The 20,044-nt window shown below is 44.4% G+C and overlaps 1 protein-coding gene across 2 annotated transcripts in view; it reads left to right on the top strand.

The window, feature by feature from the left end:
- NCAPH (non-SMC condensin I complex subunit H) overlaps positions 1 to 20,044 on the top strand; it is a 33,692-nt gene that overhangs the window by 7,636 nt on the left and 6,012 nt on the right. The window contains exons 7-15 of one of the 2 annotated variants that reach the window (XM_040496638.1): positions 6,372 to 6,561; positions 8,208 to 8,299; positions 9,012 to 9,217; positions 12,931 to 13,079; positions 13,431 to 13,540; positions 14,399 to 14,521; positions 17,137 to 17,247; positions 18,438 to 18,620; positions 19,273 to 19,386. In XM_040496638.1, coding sequence (XP_040352572.1) covers positions 6,372 to 6,561; positions 8,208 to 8,299; positions 9,012 to 9,217; positions 12,931 to 13,079; positions 13,431 to 13,540; positions 14,399 to 14,521; positions 17,137 to 17,247; positions 18,438 to 18,620; positions 19,273 to 19,386 — 1,278 coding nt within the window. The remainder of the gene's footprint in view (positions 1 to 6,371; positions 6,562 to 8,207; positions 8,300 to 9,011; positions 9,218 to 12,930; positions 13,080 to 13,430; positions 13,541 to 14,398; positions 14,522 to 17,136; positions 17,248 to 18,437; positions 18,621 to 19,272; positions 19,387 to 20,044) is intronic. The other variant, XM_040496639.1, reaches the window with a different exon arrangement.

Consider the following 20,044-nt stretch of genomic DNA (forward strand, 5'->3'; position numbering starts at 1 on the left):
TGTAAACAGCCTTACGATCTGGCAAATCCTAAGGAATCTGCTTAAAGGCAGCCAGAGGCTTCATTTATCTTTAGCATAGTTAATTTAAAGCAAAGGTGTTGATACAAGCTTTTTTAAAATTTTGCTATTAAAAACAGTATCTCCGTGAACATCCTTGTACATATTTGTGCTCTTCTGAGGATGTATCTGTAAGAAAATTCTGAGTCATAGAATTTCCATTGGGTTGTACCAATCTACTATGCCACCAACAGTGGACTAGATTACATTCTCCTACTTCCATGACATTTGTAAATGGCAGTTAAGGTCAAGAGACTGGAATTGATCACCAGAATGAGCATATGTAGAAAAAGGACCGAGCCCTGGGATACCCCAATCTTAAGAATTCAAAGAGCCAAAGAAGAAACATTCAGTAGGTAGGAGGAAGACCAGGAGGGTGTGGCACCCAAATGAGAAGGTGTCAGGGAGGAGGGAGTGATCAGCTCTACCAAAGTGGCAACCTGGGGCCACTGGTATTCTTGGAGAAGGAAGGGCCTATGGAGCTGAAACTCAGACCAAGGAAGGGGTGCTGCTTGGCTCAGTGTCCCTGAGTTTGGAAGAGGGGCTTGTGGGACCCAGGACCCAGACCTCTGAGGAAGGCATTCTGGTTGGTGCTGGTGTCTGTGAGGGGCACACAGTGAGGCTGGTTCTGTGAGTGTGAGTAAAAGTGCAAATTGAACTCAGCTAGTGCATCTGGGGCGAAGAAGTCCTGCTGGGTGACAGCAACAGGAAGCCTACAGAAAGAAGCAAGTCCCTTCTTGTAGCCTTGCAAGCTCCCTCTAGTGTCCCCTACTGGTGGAGCCGAACAGGGAGCTGCTGGCAAAGCCCAAATGTGGTCCTAGAGCTAGCATCACAGAGCGGACAATACAAAGTTGGTTTGGGTCTGAGTAGCAATACCTTAGTAACTGGCAGAGAGGTAAAGTGTCACAATATCTACTTCCGAAAAGGTTCGGTGGGGGTGGCAAGGAGAGAAAGCAGATATGCAAAATGTTACCCAATGGGGAATCTACATAAAAGTTACACAGAGGTTCTTATTACTATTTCAACATTCTTGTAGGCTTGAAATTTTTCTTAATAAATGGGGGCAAACAAATGGCAAGAGAGGAATGAAGACACTATAAGCTGTTCTTTTGAAGAGTTTTGCTATAATTTGGAACAGAGTAATGGGTGGCAAGTGGAGAAGAAAGTAAGGTCTAGAGGGTTTTCTTGGTTTTTGCTTTTTTTAATGGGAGAATTAACAGCATGTTTACTTGTTGATGGGAACAGTCTAGTGGAGAATGGAGGAGACTTGCTCAAGTAGAGTCTTTGAGCTCATGAGAAGGGAAGGGAATGGACAGTGTCGACAGAATTTGGCTAAGGAGCACCCATGGCTGGTGAGAGATGGCATGCAAGTGTGCACATGTGGGAGCATTCCAGGTAGTCCCTTCTGGTTGTGTCCCACCAGCACCCGCCCACCCCCCCCACCCCCATTGAAAATAGGAAGCCAGACCATCAACTGACTGTGTGGAAGAGGAAAGGTAAAGGTTTGAGGAGAGAAAAAGGTAGGAGGGTGGGTGAGCGAGTGGACCGGGGAAGTAGAGTTTGCTTGCCAGACAACACTCATGGTTGACTTGAAGGCCGTGGCAGATGGATATAAAGTAAGTTCAGTCAACGTGACTTTGTGTGTTTCTCCGACAGTGGTTAGCTGTGTGGGTGCGAGCGTGAAGCGGGCAGAAAGCTGGATTTAATACAGGATTGTGTTCAGCTGAACCAGTGTGACACAGCTAGAAAGGAGCACTGGAGTGAAGATCATGTGTGAAGGGGTGGTTACGATCAGTGTTTATGGAACTTTGGTGGGGAAAAGAGGGACAGCATAAAGCCGTATGATCAGTGGTTGTAGGGCCTGGTGGGTCAAAGACTTCTTGGTGTTAGAGACAAGAAGGTGGTGGCTGGAAAGATGTGAGGTGACTGTCAGGGGCACTTAGAGTTGAGCAACAGAGAGGCTGCAGTCATGGTTAGGATTCAATTCAGAGAAGAGGAAAGGGAGTAAAAGACAGGAGGTGTGGGGTTCATGCTGGGATCTCTGGAAGTCCTGGGATTTTCAGGATGAAGCTCAAGACCATTGAAGGAGAGGATATCAAGGAACTGAGAGGCCAGAGTGCTGGATGGATGGATAGATGGATATTGAAACCACCAAAAACTATGACAGCAGTAAAATTGGAGAATAGTAATGAGCCAAGAGTGCATATTAAGATCTCCCAAGAATTGGGTAGACCTGGAGATTAGAAGGCGATTGAAAAACATATGGGCATGGGGCGCCTGGGTGGCGCAGTCGGTTAAGCGTCCCACTTCAGCCAGGTCACGATCTCGCGGTCCGTGAGTTCGAGCCCCGCGTCGGGCTCTGGGCTGATGGCTCAGAGCCTGGAGCCTGTTTCCGTTTCTGTGTCTCCCTCTCTCTCTGCCCCTCGCCCGTTCATACTCTCTCTCTGTCCCAAAAATAAATAAACATTGAAAAACATATGGGCAGAGGGGGGTGAGGTCTGACCTTATATTATGTTCAAAACTGAGGGTTTTAGGACTTGGGAAGGAGAGTAATCTGGAAGCAGCGATGAGGAACAAGGAACTTCACCTATCCCACATCTAGGCCAGCGGTCGGTTGGAGAGCTGCGGAAGAGGGAGCAGCCGCACTGGTGAGCCTGCAGGGAAGCAGTGTCCTTGGGCAGACAGCAGGTTTCATTAGAGCAGTGCCCCTCAGCGTTTTGTCATTCTCTTCCTCCTCCAGAGCCTTTTTAGATATTGTCTTCCTACCCCCTGCCCTGAAATGAATTATAAAGGAATAAGATTTTGTCAGGTAAGTTTGAGGCTTAGAACCACAAGTTATTATAACTTCTGAGATTTTTTTTCACCCTCTCCCAGAACCAGTTTTCACTTCCTTTAGAATGATATCACCCCCATTGAAAATGAATGAGTTACAGCTGGTAGGTGAAGAAAGAAGTGGGGGAATGTAGGGAATTTCGGTGATGACTGACCGAGTCTAGAGGGCCCTGGCAGAAATTATCAATTGTTAAGAGAGGAGGGTGGGGCCCAAAAAGGGGATGTCAGAGCTGTATAGGGTTTAGAGCCTGGGAAATGTAGAATCCTGGGGGGTCCTGGGTCTTTTATACGTAACTAATAAATAAACTAAATAGAGGGTAATAATGAAATTAGTCCTGGTGGCCTCATGGCAGATGGTAGTGGTAGAGGCTGAGCATGCGGGGGGCTAGGAGAGAGGAGCCTTGCCAGTCTTATTCTGAGTGGTGGGGCAGTTCTTCTCTGGACTTGCCTGGAGGCTCTAGCCTGTGCTAGTGTGAGGACTGTGTGTGAATTGGCAGGATGGGGCCTGAGGAAGGTGGATCCACTGAGGCCAAGGCCAAAGAGGGAGGGGGAAAAACAAGGGTGGCGGGTGCTTTGGGGAGAGAGAGTTGTATTTATCGATGTGTCAGCATTGACCTTGGGTAGTGCCAGATTTCTAGGCAGGTGATGTAAAGTTCAGATCCTAGTTCCACTGTCTTAGCTGTGTGGTTTGGGAAAAGACTCTGAATCTCACTTTGTTAAATTGTGAGAACAGGTGACATTAGTCCCATCCACATATGGGTTTTGTGGTAGTGAATCTGTTCCTAGCAAACTGCTTTTTATCCGTAGTAGTATGTTGCATACATCTGAAGAGAAGCCATATAATTCTTTCCCACCTTCCTGTCCCCTCCCCAGTTCTCCATTTTCCCCCTTCTTACATCCAACTTCAGCTCTTACAGAAAATTCTGTTTCCAATCATCTTTTTTCTGACCAGGTAGACCCAGTTCCAGGGAGCCCGAGGAAGCTTGCACTAACTACCCTTTCCCGTTGTTCTAAAGAGAGAATGAGAGAGCAAGCAGTGCTGCTCCCTCTAAGCCTGTGGTGGTCAGCTACATCTAGGCCAAGTGAAATCATTTGTCTTTCGTTGTTGGGGTTTTTTGTTTGTTTTTTTTTTTTTTTAAGTTTATTTATTTTGAGGGTGGGGACAGGCAAAGAGAGGAGAGAGAAAGAATGTGAAGCTGGTTCTGTGCTGAGAGGAGAGAGCCCAATGCGGGGCTCGAACTCACAAACTGGGATTATGACCCAGGCTGAGTTGGATGACTAACCGACTGAGCCACTCAGGAACCCCATCATTAGTCTTGAAGAAACACCAAGTACCCCATCCTAGAAAGTATTTTTTTGCTCTGTAATCTGCCGTAATGGCCCAAAGCCCAATTTGGAAGATAAACAAGAGGGAGAGGTTGTCACAAACCTAAAATTTGAAGTTTCAACTGTTTCTTGAACCCACATTCTCTTGGAGATGGCATGGAGATGAGAAAGCAAATGTTCTGTGGGTGTGTCTAGACCAGTTGAGAACTCTTATTTGTGTATGAGCTGATCTGTTTTGGACACAGCTCTCTGTGTGCAAAATGTTTGCTGTCATGAGAGATTCCAACCTGATTATGCTCCAGTTCTTTAAACCAGGAGAGCACAAATAGATACAATGAAAGGAAGTTCAAGGCACATAGTATAGGAAATCAGAGTGGGTGGAGGTCAGAATTGATGGAAGAGGTGAAATTTGAAACTGGGCCTTAAAGGAAAGGTAGGTATTTTCAGATGGAGATTGCCAGGAAGGTGATTCTAGGCAGCTAGGCAGCTGGGTGGTTTATAAGTTTGTCTGGAGCCAAACTAGAGTTTGTCTAGTATTTACTCACCCAGCTGAAACCACCTAGGCTTTACCATGCAGTTTGTTGTCTACCAAGGTCTCTTTTTACTCTCTCTTTTCCTTGCTGTGGACCCTTGTTTCAAAAGGTTGATCTACCCAAGGTACCTGGCTATCTCAGTCTTTAGAGCATGTGACTCTTGATCTTGGGGCTGTGAGTTTCGGCCCCATGGTGGATGTAGGGATTACTTAAAAAATAAATAAATACATAAATAAAAGACAAAAGCTTTATCTATCCAAACTATGCAGTTAGCAATAATTCATTTTCCCATCAAATTACTCAAAGATGTTAGTCAAGACCATTGTTCTTACACTAGCATGATGTAATTCTAGACAAAAGTGAGGAAAACTAGTGTTTTTCAGTTTTATTTTAGCATTTACAGTTTCTGCATTGACTCTTTGAAATGCTGAGTTTCATTAACTACCCACACAGGACCTCAAAGGGTGTGGGGCTCCAGGTGGGAAGCCGATGGTCTGGGTAGCATCTTAGGAAGGGAATGGGAATAGCAACACTAGTATTTCTGGAATGGGAAATGAGAAAGACCAGAGGCAAGGGTTAACTTAGGCGTGGGTTGTATTGGTGGCAATAGGGGTGAAGAAGGAAGGGATAGATGGTAGAGATGTGCGGGGAGGAAAAGTTGCCAGGCTGTGTGACTGGGTGAGCGGTAGGGAGACAGGAAGAACGTGGAGGTGATATATGTGATACTCGGGCTAGGAGGATGGTGAGACAGGTTTATTGGGAAGGCGAGAGGAGAGTCTTGGTTCTGGTGGGGCCAGGCTCAGAGCTAAGGGGGCCAGGAAAGAGCCAGAGAGCCACATCTGTCATCCCACCTGAGACCTCTTCTCTCCGTAGTAGCTACATCCTGAGACATAAAACCTGTGAATCCAGTACCCAACCTGTTTCCTGTCGCAGGGCCACCTGTACAATCAGGTGACTTCTAACCTCTTGCCACACGTGCGTGTGCCTTGCTCTGTCCTTGTTCTCGTGCTCTGTGCCCTGTTCTGCCTTTGGGACTGGTGTCATGTGGCCGTGCCACTCCTACTCCTTATCCCAACCTTGGGAGCCTTCTTACAGCCTCTTCCATGTTTTACCCATCCATCTAGTCCTGCTGACTCTGCCTGTCTTTCCCCTCAGTCTCTTAGTGTGTTCCTTCAAATCTGTGAAAATATTTCTGTTCAGAGTAATAATGGGATCTTGTGAACAGATCCCTCATATAGGTTTTCTAAGTCCACAGAATTTGTTGTGATAGCATTCTACTAGAGACAGCTATTTAAAAACAGTGACTTATGGAAAGAGACCAGCAGAGGGATACTGTCTGTGTAGATTATAAACAGATTGACACAGTAGAAGCTTGTTCTCATTTACCGTGTACTTGAGCACTATGCATTTATTCATCTGACCACACACAGGCTTCCTTTTCAATTGGTATCTGCTAGGATGAGATTCTACCTATCAGAAAGCCCTCGACCTGTTTGGATCATGTGCAGAGATACTTCAATCCAGCATATGCAGTTGTGTATAAGTAGGGTCCAGTGAATGAGATTTTATATTTGCTTTGGCTGCATTCCATAATTCTTCGGTTCCCTCTGTTTTTACGTTCAGATCGATCCCATGTTTCAGAAGACAGCAGCCTCATTCGATGAGTGCAGCACAGCGGGGGTATTTCTCTCGACCCTCCACTGCCATGACTACAGAAGTGAGCTGCTGTTTCCTTCCGATGTCCAGACTCTCTCCACTGAAGAACCCCTGGAGTTGCCAGATTTAGGTTGGGTAGAAATGACAGATTTAAAGGGTGAGTACACATAGTGCGTCTCACCAGAGCATTTCAGTCATCAGAAAAGTTTCCGTACAGCCCTGGAGTGTAATAAGCCTGTCATTAAGTTGCTTGGCTAAATTACCAGAAGGTGCCTCTGGAATGCCAAATTGGGCATCCTTTTGGGAGAAACTAACTTCTCTTCCTCTCTGCAGCATGGAGTCTAAGAGTAGTAAGTAGCTGATGCCCACCTGGTCTATATGTGTCGCATCCCTCGTGTGCCCCTGTCAGCAGCCAGCTTGCACAGTCACGTTTTAGAGCCCTGGGCTAAGCCTGGCCTGTCACAGTTTGGACTTGGGAAAGGAGCTTTAAAATAGGCTTTTGGTGAGCCAGGGAGGCCTTGTTCTTTTGTTACCAATTTAGGGGGTCCTGAGGAGAAGAGGGCATTGTGAATTATTTTCAGACTCCACTGTGGTGGTCTGAGAATGGACCTGTCCTTTTGTTAACTCCTTATACTGGCTTGGAAAGGGTTTTATCCCCCCTCCCATCCTACCATCCATACCTCTCTGAATCATCTGAGAAATTGTGACAGCCGTGAGTGGGAGGATGGCAGGTGCGGGAATGTGGTAGCTAGCTACACTTGTGTGCAGTCTTTTTTATGTGTTGCATGAAATTGGTCCTCCCCCCCACCCCCCTGCCCCCAGGGCCACACAGATGTTACGGTGCCCATTTTCATCCTTTCTATTCTTGTATAAAGTTTTTTTTTCTTTTTTTTGTTTTTTGCTTTGAGAGAGAGAGAGTGCACACGTGCACATGTGTGAGCAGGGGAGGGGCAGAGGGAGAGAAACTTAAGCAGGCTGTGCGCCCAGCATGGAGCCTGATGCAGGGCTTGATCTCATGAACTGTGAGATCATGACCTGAGCCAAAATCAAGAGTCAGACACTTAACCGACTGAGCCACCCAGGCGCCCCGATTCTCATCTAAAGTTTTCTAAGTACAGCTGTTTTGTGCTCATGATCTATTTCCAAGTTTATGCTCCCAACTGGGACTTTAATCTTGTGAGGTAACTAGTTTAGTTTGGGACTAAAATAAGTAGCATTGCATGATTGGTTGTGCAGTTAGTACACTTTTTTTTTTTTTTTTTTTTGAGAGAGAGAGAGAGAGTGAGCACAAGCAGGGGAGGGGCAGAGTGAGCGAGGGAGACAGAAGATCAGAAGTGGACTCTGTGCTGACAGCAAAGAGCCCAACGTAGAGCTCAAACTCCCGAGCTGCAAGGTCATGGCCTGTGCTGAAGTCGGATACTCAACTGACTGAGCCACCCAGGTACCCCCAGTTGGTATACTTTTTGGAAGGGTTTTTGATTTCCCAGCTATAGCATAGGGGCACAGAGTCCATTTCAGAGTCAAATGTCTGTGCTTCAGGTTTCTGCCCTAATGTTTCAGTAATTCTTGGAATGCCAATGTGGAGCCTGCTTCCAGTGTGGGTATGTCTTTGGAGCACCACCCTCTCCCTGGACAGAAGTCTGTGACCTGGAGCTTGGCCTCCAGCCAGCCTCTGCCACAGAACAAGAGGCAACTGAGCCTCCCATCTCCATCGTGCTGCTCTGGTCGTTCTGAGCAGGGAGGAGTGTGCTCCATCCACATTCTTTGCCATCGTCCCTCTTTGCCATCTTCTGTTCTCTCCAGCGCCCTTGCAACAGTGTGTGGAAGATTGCCAGATCTGCCCTTCCCTGGCCGGGTTCCAGTTCACTAAATGGGACAGCGAGGCACATAATGAGGTGAGTTCAATTTTTAGACTTGTAAGGGCTCTGGGCATTTGTCCAACTGCTCATGGTTTCAGTGAGATGGCCCAAGACAAGTCCTGCCCAGTGAGAACCAAAACTGTGGCATCATTTTTATTTGGCCAAGAGTATAGAAAATATTTCCCTTGGCCCTTCTGTAAGGACTAAAACCTGGGGGCTAGGAATGGAGGGTGAGGCAGCCCTGTCATTCCTGGGTGTGCATTTTTTTAATTAGCTTTACCCTCTAACATGGTTAATTCCAGTCCTCTGGTCTCAGGCTGCTGTCAGGCTCGAGGAATTTCCTGCTCTTCAGGGTTGAGTCCCTTGGCACAGAGTTTCCTGAGAAATTGTCATGTGTAGAGCTTTCCTCTGTATATTTTTAGTATGGCCCCCTTTAGCCTACATACTACCACTTCCATAATAAATGGTCTCCATGGAAAACAGTTTTCTCTAAACATGTAGTTAATGGATACAGATTCCTGTTTCATGTTTTACAAAATGTGCCTGATGACAATACAGCTTCATCCTGTGCTGCACAATATAAACTTCCTCAGCGCTTTACTATCGTGAGAATGTTGGCTCTGGGGAGGTGGGAGGAGAGGCTGGAAACTCGAATTTTGGGATGAGAAAGGAGTCTGTTCCTCCAGCGGTGGCTGGGGTGTCCGTGGGAATGGGGAGTACTAGAGAATCCTCTCTTTGTCCTCTCCAGTCCGTGTCTGCCCTGGTAGACAAGTTCAAGAAAAACGAACAGGTGTTTGACATCAACGCCGAGGTAGAGGAGGATGACTGCGGGGATTTTCCTGATGGGCCCATGGAGGACGACTTTGATGCGAATGACGAGCCTGAGCACAGCATGACTGGGGACAACGCTGAGTTCAGGAGCTGGAAGGAAACCTGCCACACTCATAGCTGCCCGTAAGGCTCTCAGGGCCACAGATGTTCCCAGCGGAGTTTTCCATTTGTTCTTTCCCTGCTGAGACAGTCGAATTTCATCTCTGAGACTGGCTAGGCTGGTGTGCTGGCCATGTAGTCCACACAGGCTGAGCCGTTCTGACTCACGGAATCACACCTGCCTGTGAATTTGGCTCAGCAACTTAGTGGTTATAAAACTGACACTGTGGGAGTTTGTAAGGATAGAACTAAAATATGTAAAGTGCTGGAAAAAAGTACCCGGGATACAGGAGCTACTTCAGTGGTGTCTCTTGTTACGTGTTTTGGTAGCGCAGAGTGTGCTTTCTTTCTACACATGATGCATAGTCTGGCTTTTGGCTACATCCCTACATGTCAGTTATAGACACAAACAGGCTTATGTGCTGCTTACAGAAACAGTGGCCCCTGCCTCTTCAGGGTCAAGCAAAGAAGGGGGGCTGGGCAGTGTTCAGTTACCAGATAGGCAGATAGGCAGACCAGGGATAAGCAAAGCAGGGGAAACTAAATAAGCAAATAAAACTGAGCATATTGGGCAGGAGGAATTAGCCTGTAGTAATTTAAATTTTTTATTACTCGAGTAGGCATAGGAGAAAATCAGAGCTTTCTGGGCCTTTTTATACATACTGAAGAGATTAGTATTGTTTTAATTTTGAATATGGTTTGGAAGCATCATAATCACGTAGTACCAAGGGCCTCTAAAGGTCATGAATAGGCTTGGGTGTGGGAGATTCCATAAGACTACAAACGAACAGTCCCTGTGCCTACAGCAGTTTTGTGTGCCTGTGACTGGGGACAGCTAAGCTGGTTTGCTATGGGGTAAAACCTTAGAAGTTGTCCCGTATAATTTGTCTGCTTATGTGGGAAATGATTTTATTGATAATGTCTCTTCAAATCGGAGTAGATAGTGATGGGCTAAACATTTAGCACCTCAAGGCAAAACTACCATCTAAGACCTTTGGCACCGTCCTTTCTTCTCCTGATTTGTACTATTATTATACTTGCAGTCTTGTCCCCGTTCCCATCCTATCCTATCATCTACAAAGTGAGAAATGGTAGGCAGGTTGGTGGGATTAGCTCTTTTAATATCATTTTCAAATGTCAGAGAACAACTGTTACTTTTCCTGGCATCTGAGGAATTGATGGTAACAAAGGGCTTTAGTTACTTCCATTTTGGTATTTTGAATAAATGTCTCCATTTCTCTCCAGTTTCAAACAGAACGAAATCGTAGAGTCCATCCTACTGAATGCATTGGGGCCAGGGGGCTTAGGTTCTAGCCTAAGGTTTTGTCCATCTTGAAATCCCTATCCTTGGCCTGGTGCTGTTCTTTCCCGAGAGCTCAGTCAATATTTAAACTGCACAGATTTGACTCTGTCATTGATAGATGTGAGATGTGGTGCAGAGGCAAGTAGCATCACCTTTTAGGGTCTTGTGTTCTCATCCAGAAAATGAAGGGTTTGGACTAGATAATAATAACGTCTGAGCTCATGAGTGCTGTATTATTCTGGCTTTGTGCCAGACCCATGCCAGGTGCCTTACCTGCATTACCTCACATAATTTACGTAGTGCAGAAAATGTCATTTCTTAAGCCTTACAACAACCTTATCATTAAGTCCTGTTATCCCCACTTCACAGATGGGGGAACAGGCTCAGAGAAGTTAAATACTGGGATGGAGCTGGGTATCACTCAGCACCTTTGGCCAATTCTGGCTGCATGTAATGAACTTTGGATAGTAGGCTCCACCCCAGAGCATTTCACTGAGAGTCCCTGAAGCCAGGCTCTTTGTCACATTTCCCAAACTTTTCCTGGGTGATTGTACTGTGCACCCGTGATGACGACACTGTACTGGACTAAAAGGTCTTTAAGGGCTTCTCTAGCTCAAGGTGGGTTATGGCAGTGCTGAATTAGAAGTTCCAGTGTTCTGTAGGATGCCCCATGTTATTGGTCCCTGGATGGCAACACTTGGACAACTGTGCACATCATCTGTTAACGAGGCCAGGCCTGACAGAAGTGTTGTATGTCCAGCAGCATCTTGGGCACATTCCCTCTTCCTGCAGCAGTGGGCCACGTGTGCTCTAGCCAATCTCTCTGTGTACAGGTGCTTGCTGTGGTTACAGACCTAGTCTATAGTCCGGGGCCCACCACAGCCCGCTCCATGCATGTAAGAATGAAGCATTTTGCTGAGTGCCGGGTGATGTGCTAGAAGCCAACTGGGAGGAGACCTTTACCCTGCAGGTTAAAGTGTGATGTGCTGAACTGGTGCTGAATTGAAGGAGGAGCCCTGTGGTGGGGGAGCAGGTAAAGGAAGTAGTTCCCCCAGAGGGGATTAGAGAAGCTTGATGGGGGTGGGGGGTAGGCCTTGAAAACTGGATAAATCATGAAGTAGGTTGGTTGTTGAGTCAGGGACTTAGGACCAGTAGGGCGCCTGCCACATAGTATTGTGTATCATAAGATAAAATGGCTAGAGTTCAAGCCTCAAGGGCCTTAGCCCTGCCATGGCCCACAGATTCTCAGGAGATGGGGGCCAAGCTCTTTATAGCTTTGCCTATAAGTTCCCAATAAATTCCCAGCATGACTGCCGAAACAGAACAGTATCTGTGAGAATTGAGCAGAGATTCTACTGAAGGCATCGTCTTTCTCCCTCCGGAGCTCACAGTGTAGTACAGTTGTTATCAGTAACATGGGCGTTCTACAGACTGGAAATGTGAATTTTTTTGAGCATATTCTTATTTTTAAAATTAAGTTTTAATTGCACAATAATTATACAAATCCAGTTTCCTAGTTTTTAAATAAATATTCTGTAGATACAGGTGAAGTCCCCTGTTAAAACTTTTTAACCTTATTCCATAAGGTTTAATGTAAATTTACGAGGATTTGTGTGTATATGGATCGCACAGTATGGATGAAAAACCCCTTGGTGCCTGAAGTTTCCTTGTTACCTTTACCTTTAGAGGGCAGTATAGCAGCGCTAACATACTTTCTGATGTGTCAGGGACCTTTAGGAGAAAGCTACCTCGCACATACTAGTACCTTGTAGAAAGGTTGAAAAATCAACCCAAAACTGCCATTCTGGACTGGCCAGTTAGACTTCACACACAGCAAAGAATAAAGCTAAGATGGCTTAACGGATTACAAGTGCCCCTCCCCCACCCCGATCATTTTGGGGGACAAATTAGAATAACATCTTTTCACTTTTGGTAGACATTACACTAGTGTTATTGGAGCCCTCACTTTTGGAAGGATGGTGAAGAAAGAATGAGAGAGAGATTATCATCTTGTGTGGTGGGAAATCTTCCATATGGAAAGATCTTGAAGCTGATTCAGAGAATTGTGTCCAACTCCCAGCTCTGGCATTTTATTAACTGTGCAGTCCAACTTTCTCTCTGCCACTTTTCTTGTCTCTCAAGTGGGTAAACTTGCATTTTATGAAGCACTTTAAAACCTCCTTGTATAGCTATGACCGTATTGTTATAAAATTAAGAGAAGCAAAAGCACTTTGACTAAGGAAAAACTAAAGGATTTTTAACGATGAAGTATTTATATTGAACTAACTCTTAGAAATCCTGCCCATCTGTGAAAACTGAGTAGGTAGTCTTCAGTTGCCTCACATGCTGCTTTACATATAAATGCGTGATTGTGTTATATATATTGACATGTACATGGTTGTACATTAAAAATGTGATTTCATGTGTGTTACAGGGAAGAAATGATTCCCCTTGGGGATGGAGACATTAGGACCATGTGCCCCCTTCTGTCCATGAAACCTGGAGAATATTCCTATTTTAGTCCCCGTACCATGTCGATGTGGGCTGGCCCGGATCACTGGCGCTTTAGACCCCGACTCAAACGTATGTACTTCTAGGTGGAACTTGAACACATAGTGTCAGTGACCATCCAGCATATGTGGGAATGACCACAAGCTTACAAGGCAGGACTCTAGAACTCTGAAGGGCTTGCCAGCGTTGTATGTTTTGCATTCTATCTTTGAATGGAAGGGATTAATTAGCATATTTTTTATTGTGTTTTGTTAGCAAGACCACAAATTACCAGTTGATGAAATAGGTATGTGGTTTGCCTTTCCTAATGCCATTATGTTGTTCAGATAAAAATGGTATTTTGCCATTGATAAGGATCTTGCAGAATGGGTAAATATTGTCCACAGAGGTGAACGGTATTGATGTCTGTGTTCATTTCTGCAGATGATGCTGCCTCCAAATCAGAAAACAAGAAGAAGAATAATACAAAGAAAGATTTTGAAATTGACTTTGATGATGATATTGACTTTGACATATATTTTCGAAAAACAAAGGTTTGTGCTAGATTTATTAGCATATGTGCTTTCTTAAATTACTCTTTTTACTCTTCTTTCTTTTCAGATGTGATTTTTTTTTAATTTTTTTTTTTTTTTTTTTTTTTTTTAGTATTTATTTACTTTGAGAGAGACAGAAACAGAATGCGAGTGGGTTAGGGGCAGAGAGAGAGGGAGACACAGAATCCAAAGCAGGCTCCAGCTCCAAGCTGTCAGCACAGAGCCCGATGCGGGGCTCAAACTCATGGGCTATGAGATCATGGCCTGAGCCAAAGTCAGACGCTCAACCGACTGAGCCACCCAGGCACCCCTAGATGTGATTTTTGTTTTAAGTTTATTATTTTGAGAGAGAGAGAGCACGAGTGTATGTGAGCAAGAGAAGGGCAGAGGGAGGGAGGGAGGGAGGGAGGGAGAGAGAGAGAGAGATTGAGAGAATCCCAAGCAGGCTCCGTGCTGTCAGCATGAAGCCCAATGCAGGACTCAAACTCACAAATGGCGACATCCTGCCTTGAGCCGAAATCAAGAGTTGGACGCTTAACCAACAGCCACCCAGATGCCCCACAGATGTGATTTTTTAAACAATTAATTACAAATACAAGTTTTAGAGTAAATAGATGGTTTCATTCTCCCTCAGTCTCTAGAGGAATTGAGAAAAAACCCCGAACTCAGTGGCAGATAGAATCAGGTTTAGAATATGAATAATGTCTGGCAAAATCACTCTTTCACATGGAACTGGGATTTCTGACAGTAGACTAGTGCTGCCCAAATCCTTTCCAAGCTCCTTAAAAAAATACATATATATGTTTTGAACATTCTTATTAAAGATGCCTAAAAACTTTTTTTTTTTTTTTTTAATAGGCTGCTACTATTCTGACCAAATCCACTTTGGAGAATCAGAATTGGAGAGCTACCACTCTTCCTACGGATTTCCTCTATGAGACTGATAATCTTGTCCAGCTGCATCTCAAACCAGGAACCAGGGTAAGACCAGGATAAGACTGTTCTTGGTTTGTTTAGGCTGCTGCTGTTGTCTAACCTGCTGATAGCATCAGAGGTATCGGATGATGGGTAGTGTGACTGTCAGACAGTGCCTTTAAGGAAAAGGAGAGAGCGAGAGGAGAGATGTGTGTTAGCCCAGGGCAGTTACTGGAAGACGCAGTAGGAATAGCAGAGCTAAAGGGAAAGCTTATGGGATAGATGCACACCAAAGATTTGAAATACATCAGTTGGTTAGACCTCCGGATGGACACTGAGCCCTACACGCTGAAATGCTAGGGCGATAAACAATCTTTTGTTGAGGTTCTTACAAGATGTTAGTTATTGCTTGATTCTCTACTTTCTCGTTGAGGTGGTGGATTCACTAGGCAGATGCTGTCCCCAGCCCACGTTGCCTTCCTCATGGTCAGGGTGTGGACGGGGTGTAGACTGTGACATGAGGGGTGATGTAGGGGCCAGTGTCTGACTGTGCGGTCCTCAGGGAGTTCTCCAGTGCTGCGCAACCTTCCTGGCTCCTCTGTTAAGATGAGCACTCCAGACCACTTGGTGCTGTACCTAGTCGCCGTTCGCTTCATCTGCCTGTGGTTCTTCTGGTGATGCTGGTAGCAAGCGCATGTCACTGTTGCCAGGGTAACCGGTCAGTGGTTCAAGCTAGGTTTCATTTATCTAGACCCCCGTTCATTTGCATTCCTGGTGGTTCTAGTCTTGTGGCGTCATATACACAAACTGTCTTCAGTTTCCTCTTCCTTATTTTGCCTCTTTCTGTACAAGACCGTAATGATATGTATACAGCTCCCCCAAATCACTGATATCTCACATTGTGTTTTTATAAACCAACAGTAATTTATTTTCCTTTTTAATCAACACTGTTTATTTAATAGAAATACTCTTAAAAGTGCAGAAAGAGATACAAAACCGCAGTACGAGAGAGTATGGCTATGGTCAGTGTTGGTAAGATGCTAGCGCCCTCGTTCTGATCAGAAAGTGGAACCCTGTGGCGGAAGAGCAGGATGGTAGGACACTTCTCAAACCTTGCCCAGCCTGGAGCTGCTCTCTGTGGCCACAAGCCACCCCCTTTTCCCTCAAGCCCTTATTGTGAGCATTTGAAGATTGTGGCCTTCGGTGGGAATTTGCATATTCAGATGTTAAGGTGGTAGAACAAAGTCATTGAGACCTTGCATTCCAGGGGGTGGTTTTTTGTTTTTTGTTTTATGATTGTCTCTTATAGAAGAAAGAACTTTTGCTTCTGATTGTCCATGGGAACACATTCACTGTGTGTGGTAGGGCAGCCAGGCAGCAGGAGCTGGAGATGCCTGACCTTCCCAGCAGAGTTACACTGGGAAAATGACTGTTAAGCTCTGGAAACTCTGGAAATTAGATGCTGGATTAATAAGCACTATTTGGTTAGAGACTATACAGATCAACCACCCATCCAGTTTAATATCTTGCAAGGGGATTCTAATAGCAACCGCTGTCATATTCCCTTCCTGAAACACTTTTTGTAGACTGTGGACAATTTAGAGTGTGCCTCGAGGAGAGTATCCTAAATGGAGAGAGATTTAGAAATAGTGTTATAGGAGGAACAGTGGAAGAAAGTAGACAATAAATGCCTATTGTTGAATATTATTTTTGGATTTGTATTATAAAAACATTGTGAAGGGTTTTTTTGGCTGCTTTTGGGTATAGAGTTGTATTAAAATACTCAGTATGCTTTGTAAACTACATACCTTCAGCCTCATGTCCTTCTCCCCAGAGAAACCCCTCAGGCAAAAATCACTGGTCTAACGATCAGCAAATATCTGAAGGGCTGTGGTCACAGGCATTCCCAAAGGAGGAGGCAGACTTGTTCTCTGAGGCTCTGGAAGGCAGAACAAGGACCCTGTGTGTAACAACAGGGAAAAAAGCTGGATGTTTCTTATGATTGTCCCAGAAATGAGACAGGCTGCCTGTGAATTAAAATTGTGAATGGGTTTTCTCAGAATTGCTCGAGCAGCAACCAAGTTGACTTCTTTTCAGATAGCTTTAGGCAGTTTTGTTTTTAATGAAGAAACCCTTTCCAATAAAGTTGTGCACAGACCTAATTGCACACCAGCTCTCTGGTTTATTTGGGTTGGATGGAGTCTCCAAGCCCTGCTACCCCAGGGCTTGCTCTAGAACAGAGCTGTGCAGTTGAAGTTGTCAGGATTAAGATGACTTTTCAGGGCCCTTAGAACCCTAAAATTCTATAATTCTATTTTTTTTTTTTTAATTTTTTTTTTTTTTTTTTTTTTTTTTTTTTTTTTTTAAATTTTTATTGTTGAGAGACAGAGAGAGACAGAGTATGAGCAGGGAAGGGGAAGAGAGAGAGGGAGACACAGAATCTGAAGCAAGTTCCAGGCTCTGGGCTGTCAGCACAGAGCCCGACGTGGGGCTCGAACTCACGAACCGTGAGATCATGACCTGAGATGAAGTCAGACGCTTAACTGGCTAAGCCACCCAGGCACCCCTAAAATTCTATAATTCTAGGAGATTGATCATAAGAACTAAGGTTATTGTCCATCTTAGTTTAGAGATGCTTTCCTAGAAATTGCTTTCTACTGTTATTCTTTCCTTCATTCTAGTTACTTAAGATGGCCCAAGGCCAGAGGGCAGGAACTGAACATTATGAAGAAATTGGAGACTATGATTACAACAACCCTAACGACACCTCCAACTTTTGCCCTGGATTACAGGTAAAGGAGAGAAGGGCTCTGTCCTCTCTTCTAAGCGGAAGAGCCTTCTTTCCTATATGGTAGAAAGCTGCAGGAAATTCTAAATGAGGTGGGGAGTTTGTGGCTGCCTGCCCTGCCCCAGGCATCAGGGAATGAGCAAAGCTGAGGAAACAGCCAACACCTTGGCCTGCTTTGCCGCCAGTTCTACATGCGGAAACAAATGATCATACTCCAATAAACCAGTCAATATCTTTAGCCTGTGCAAAGCACTTATCTTGGCTATTTTGGGATTTCAAAGGAAAATACTCTTCCTGCTCTGAGGAGCTAGTATTTCGGCTAGGGAGACAGCACATAGACATGTGAAGATGGTGTGATCTGATAGGCAAAAAGTCTATGGGGTAGATTCAGTAGACCAGGCTTCTAGCTCTGATTTTGGTTCTTACATTGCAAACTTATACAAGCTACTCCCCAAATTTAGATCTAGGTTTAGGCTAAATAATCTCAGTATTCCTATTGTGAGTCCACTAATGAGATAGCAAATGTAAATAACAGAAAGGGGGGAAATATTAAGCCTCATCTGTGTCCCTGTAGGGAGAGGGACAAGAACTGCAGAATAGTTTGTTCATCTTACCATCTTACGTGGAGAATTGCGTTGTTACATTTTAGTGAAAATCCAGACCTCTTGAGTGCTTCTCAAACTTTCCGGGTGTTTAAGAATCACCCTAAAAAAGAATCACTGCTAAAAACAAGTCCTGGGTCCCAGCCCAGAGATCTGATCCATTCCTGCTGGCCTTGGTCCAAGAATGAATTTTTCATGGCTCCCGGACAGGAATCCTGTGGCCAGCTGGAGACCCCTGGCGACTCTTGTGCTCACATTGGGTGAGGGATGTGGGTCAGATCTCCAGTGTTTCAAGAATGCTTTCTATAAAATGAAATCTTAAGTTGGCCTGAAGCCAAAGGTGATACTGGCAGTTGTGATTATTGAATTCCTTTTAACTTGCTCTAGAGGTCTTAGTTAACAGAAGCTTTCCTCTTAGGGTTTATGTATAACAGGAAGATAAGTAGAGGCACCTAGAAGTCCATCATAGGCTTGACTCACACAATGAACTCTCAGGTGCTCTGCTCTTGATGTGTAAATACAGTCTTTTTCAAGGATACTTCTAAGCCTCAGACAGCTTCTGCCAAACTTGAAGAACTGTTTTCTTGCCCAGGCTGCTGACAGTGATTATGAAGAGTCGGATGATTTATTTGTGGGACCAGTTGGGACCTTTGACCTTACATCTTGCCATCCACCTAAAACAACACAAGAGAATGATGATATCCCTGAAGTCCAAGGATTGGACATCACCACTTATGGGGAGTCGAATCTGGTAGCTGAACCTCAGAAGGTAGAGGTGAAAGCTGAGAATTATATTGTTTGCCTGAGATCTATTTAATTTGCCTCCTATATGAGAGTCATATTGGTCTGGGCTTGATTTTTTTTTTTTTTTTCCCCTCCATTTTAAGTCGTTGCTCTCTAAGTGGCTGACTCTTAAGTAGGGCTGTGTTGGGAATGAGCTGATGCTAATTAAGTATGTGTAGAACTAGTCATCTCTCCAGAGATTGTGATAAACCATATAACTAGGAGCAAAGTGGTAAAGTATGTGAATGAAGGCTGCAGGCGGGGAAAATCGGTTTCTGTGCTGATTGCGTGAGGCTAGCTATTTGTCTCTGGAAAATCTTGGCCAGATTCAATTTGTTTTAAATTATCATGCATTAAGCATCTGTCCCATACCAAGTGACAGGCTTGGTGATTTCATATATATTTGATTGACCTATGTCTCTTTCCAGGTTAGTCTTAATGTAAATTATACTTGATCAACAAGAAATTAGGTTAAAGGAAGGGACTCTATTTTGGTATATCCAAAGGAAGTTCTAGAACTCCTTGGATTAAACCAAACTAGATTCTTTATTTGAACTCCAGACTTTTGATTTTACAATGGGTTGATGGTAAATGTTTTTTTTTTTTATTTTACTTAGTTTTACTTGGTTATATATCTATTGCAGGTAAATAAAATTGAAATTCATTATGCCAAGACTGCCAAAAAGATGGACATGAAGAAGTTGAAGCAAAGCATGTGGAGTTTGCTGACAGAGTTCTCCAAGCATGCAGACGCGGAGGTAACATGTTCTGCTTACTCTCTAGGTGCCCGGCATGTGGGAGGGGAATAGCTCATGGTTAAGGCTCTAAGATCAATGGCGTGAATTCAGAAAGCACTCATTCAGAAATACAAAGAAACTTCACACCTTCTGAAAGAGAAATGAACCAAGTATATGAACATGCAAGTCACACGAAAGGCGATGCAGATGGTAAACTAGTGCACGTGACATTATTCAGCCTTGCTGGTAATCAAAAAATACAGATGAAAGCATTTTAGGCTCCTTTAAAATAGCAACTTTAGCAGTTAAACAATTTTTTCAGTACAGCGTTGAGGAAAAGCTTGGAGCACTTACTCACTGCATTTAAGTTGATAAATGACCCTTTTGGAAAGCAAATTCTAACATCTCAGGTGCCATAAAATGTTTAAGCCCTTTGATCTAATACTTCTTGATTTGGGAAATATAATCAAAGTAGGAAAATAGTTAAAAACAATTTTGTCAAATTGTCTCTTTCTCCTTCAGAACAAGGTGAAACCTTGACTGACTCTTTCCAACTAAATGGAACTCTCAGTTAACCAGAATCCTTCCATCCTCTCTATTGGACCGCTAATGCTCAGACAATGTTCTGAGCTTTCCAAACCCAACCCGTTCTCCTATACCTTCTCCTGTTGGCTGAGAA

This window comes from Herpailurus yagouaroundi, unplaced genomic scaffold (assembly GCF_014898765.1).
Source record: "Herpailurus yagouaroundi ecotype Mexico unplaced genomic scaffold, PumYag 188, whole genome shotgun sequence".
Lineage (NCBI taxonomy): Eukaryota > Metazoa > Chordata > Mammalia > Carnivora > Felidae > Herpailurus > Herpailurus yagouaroundi.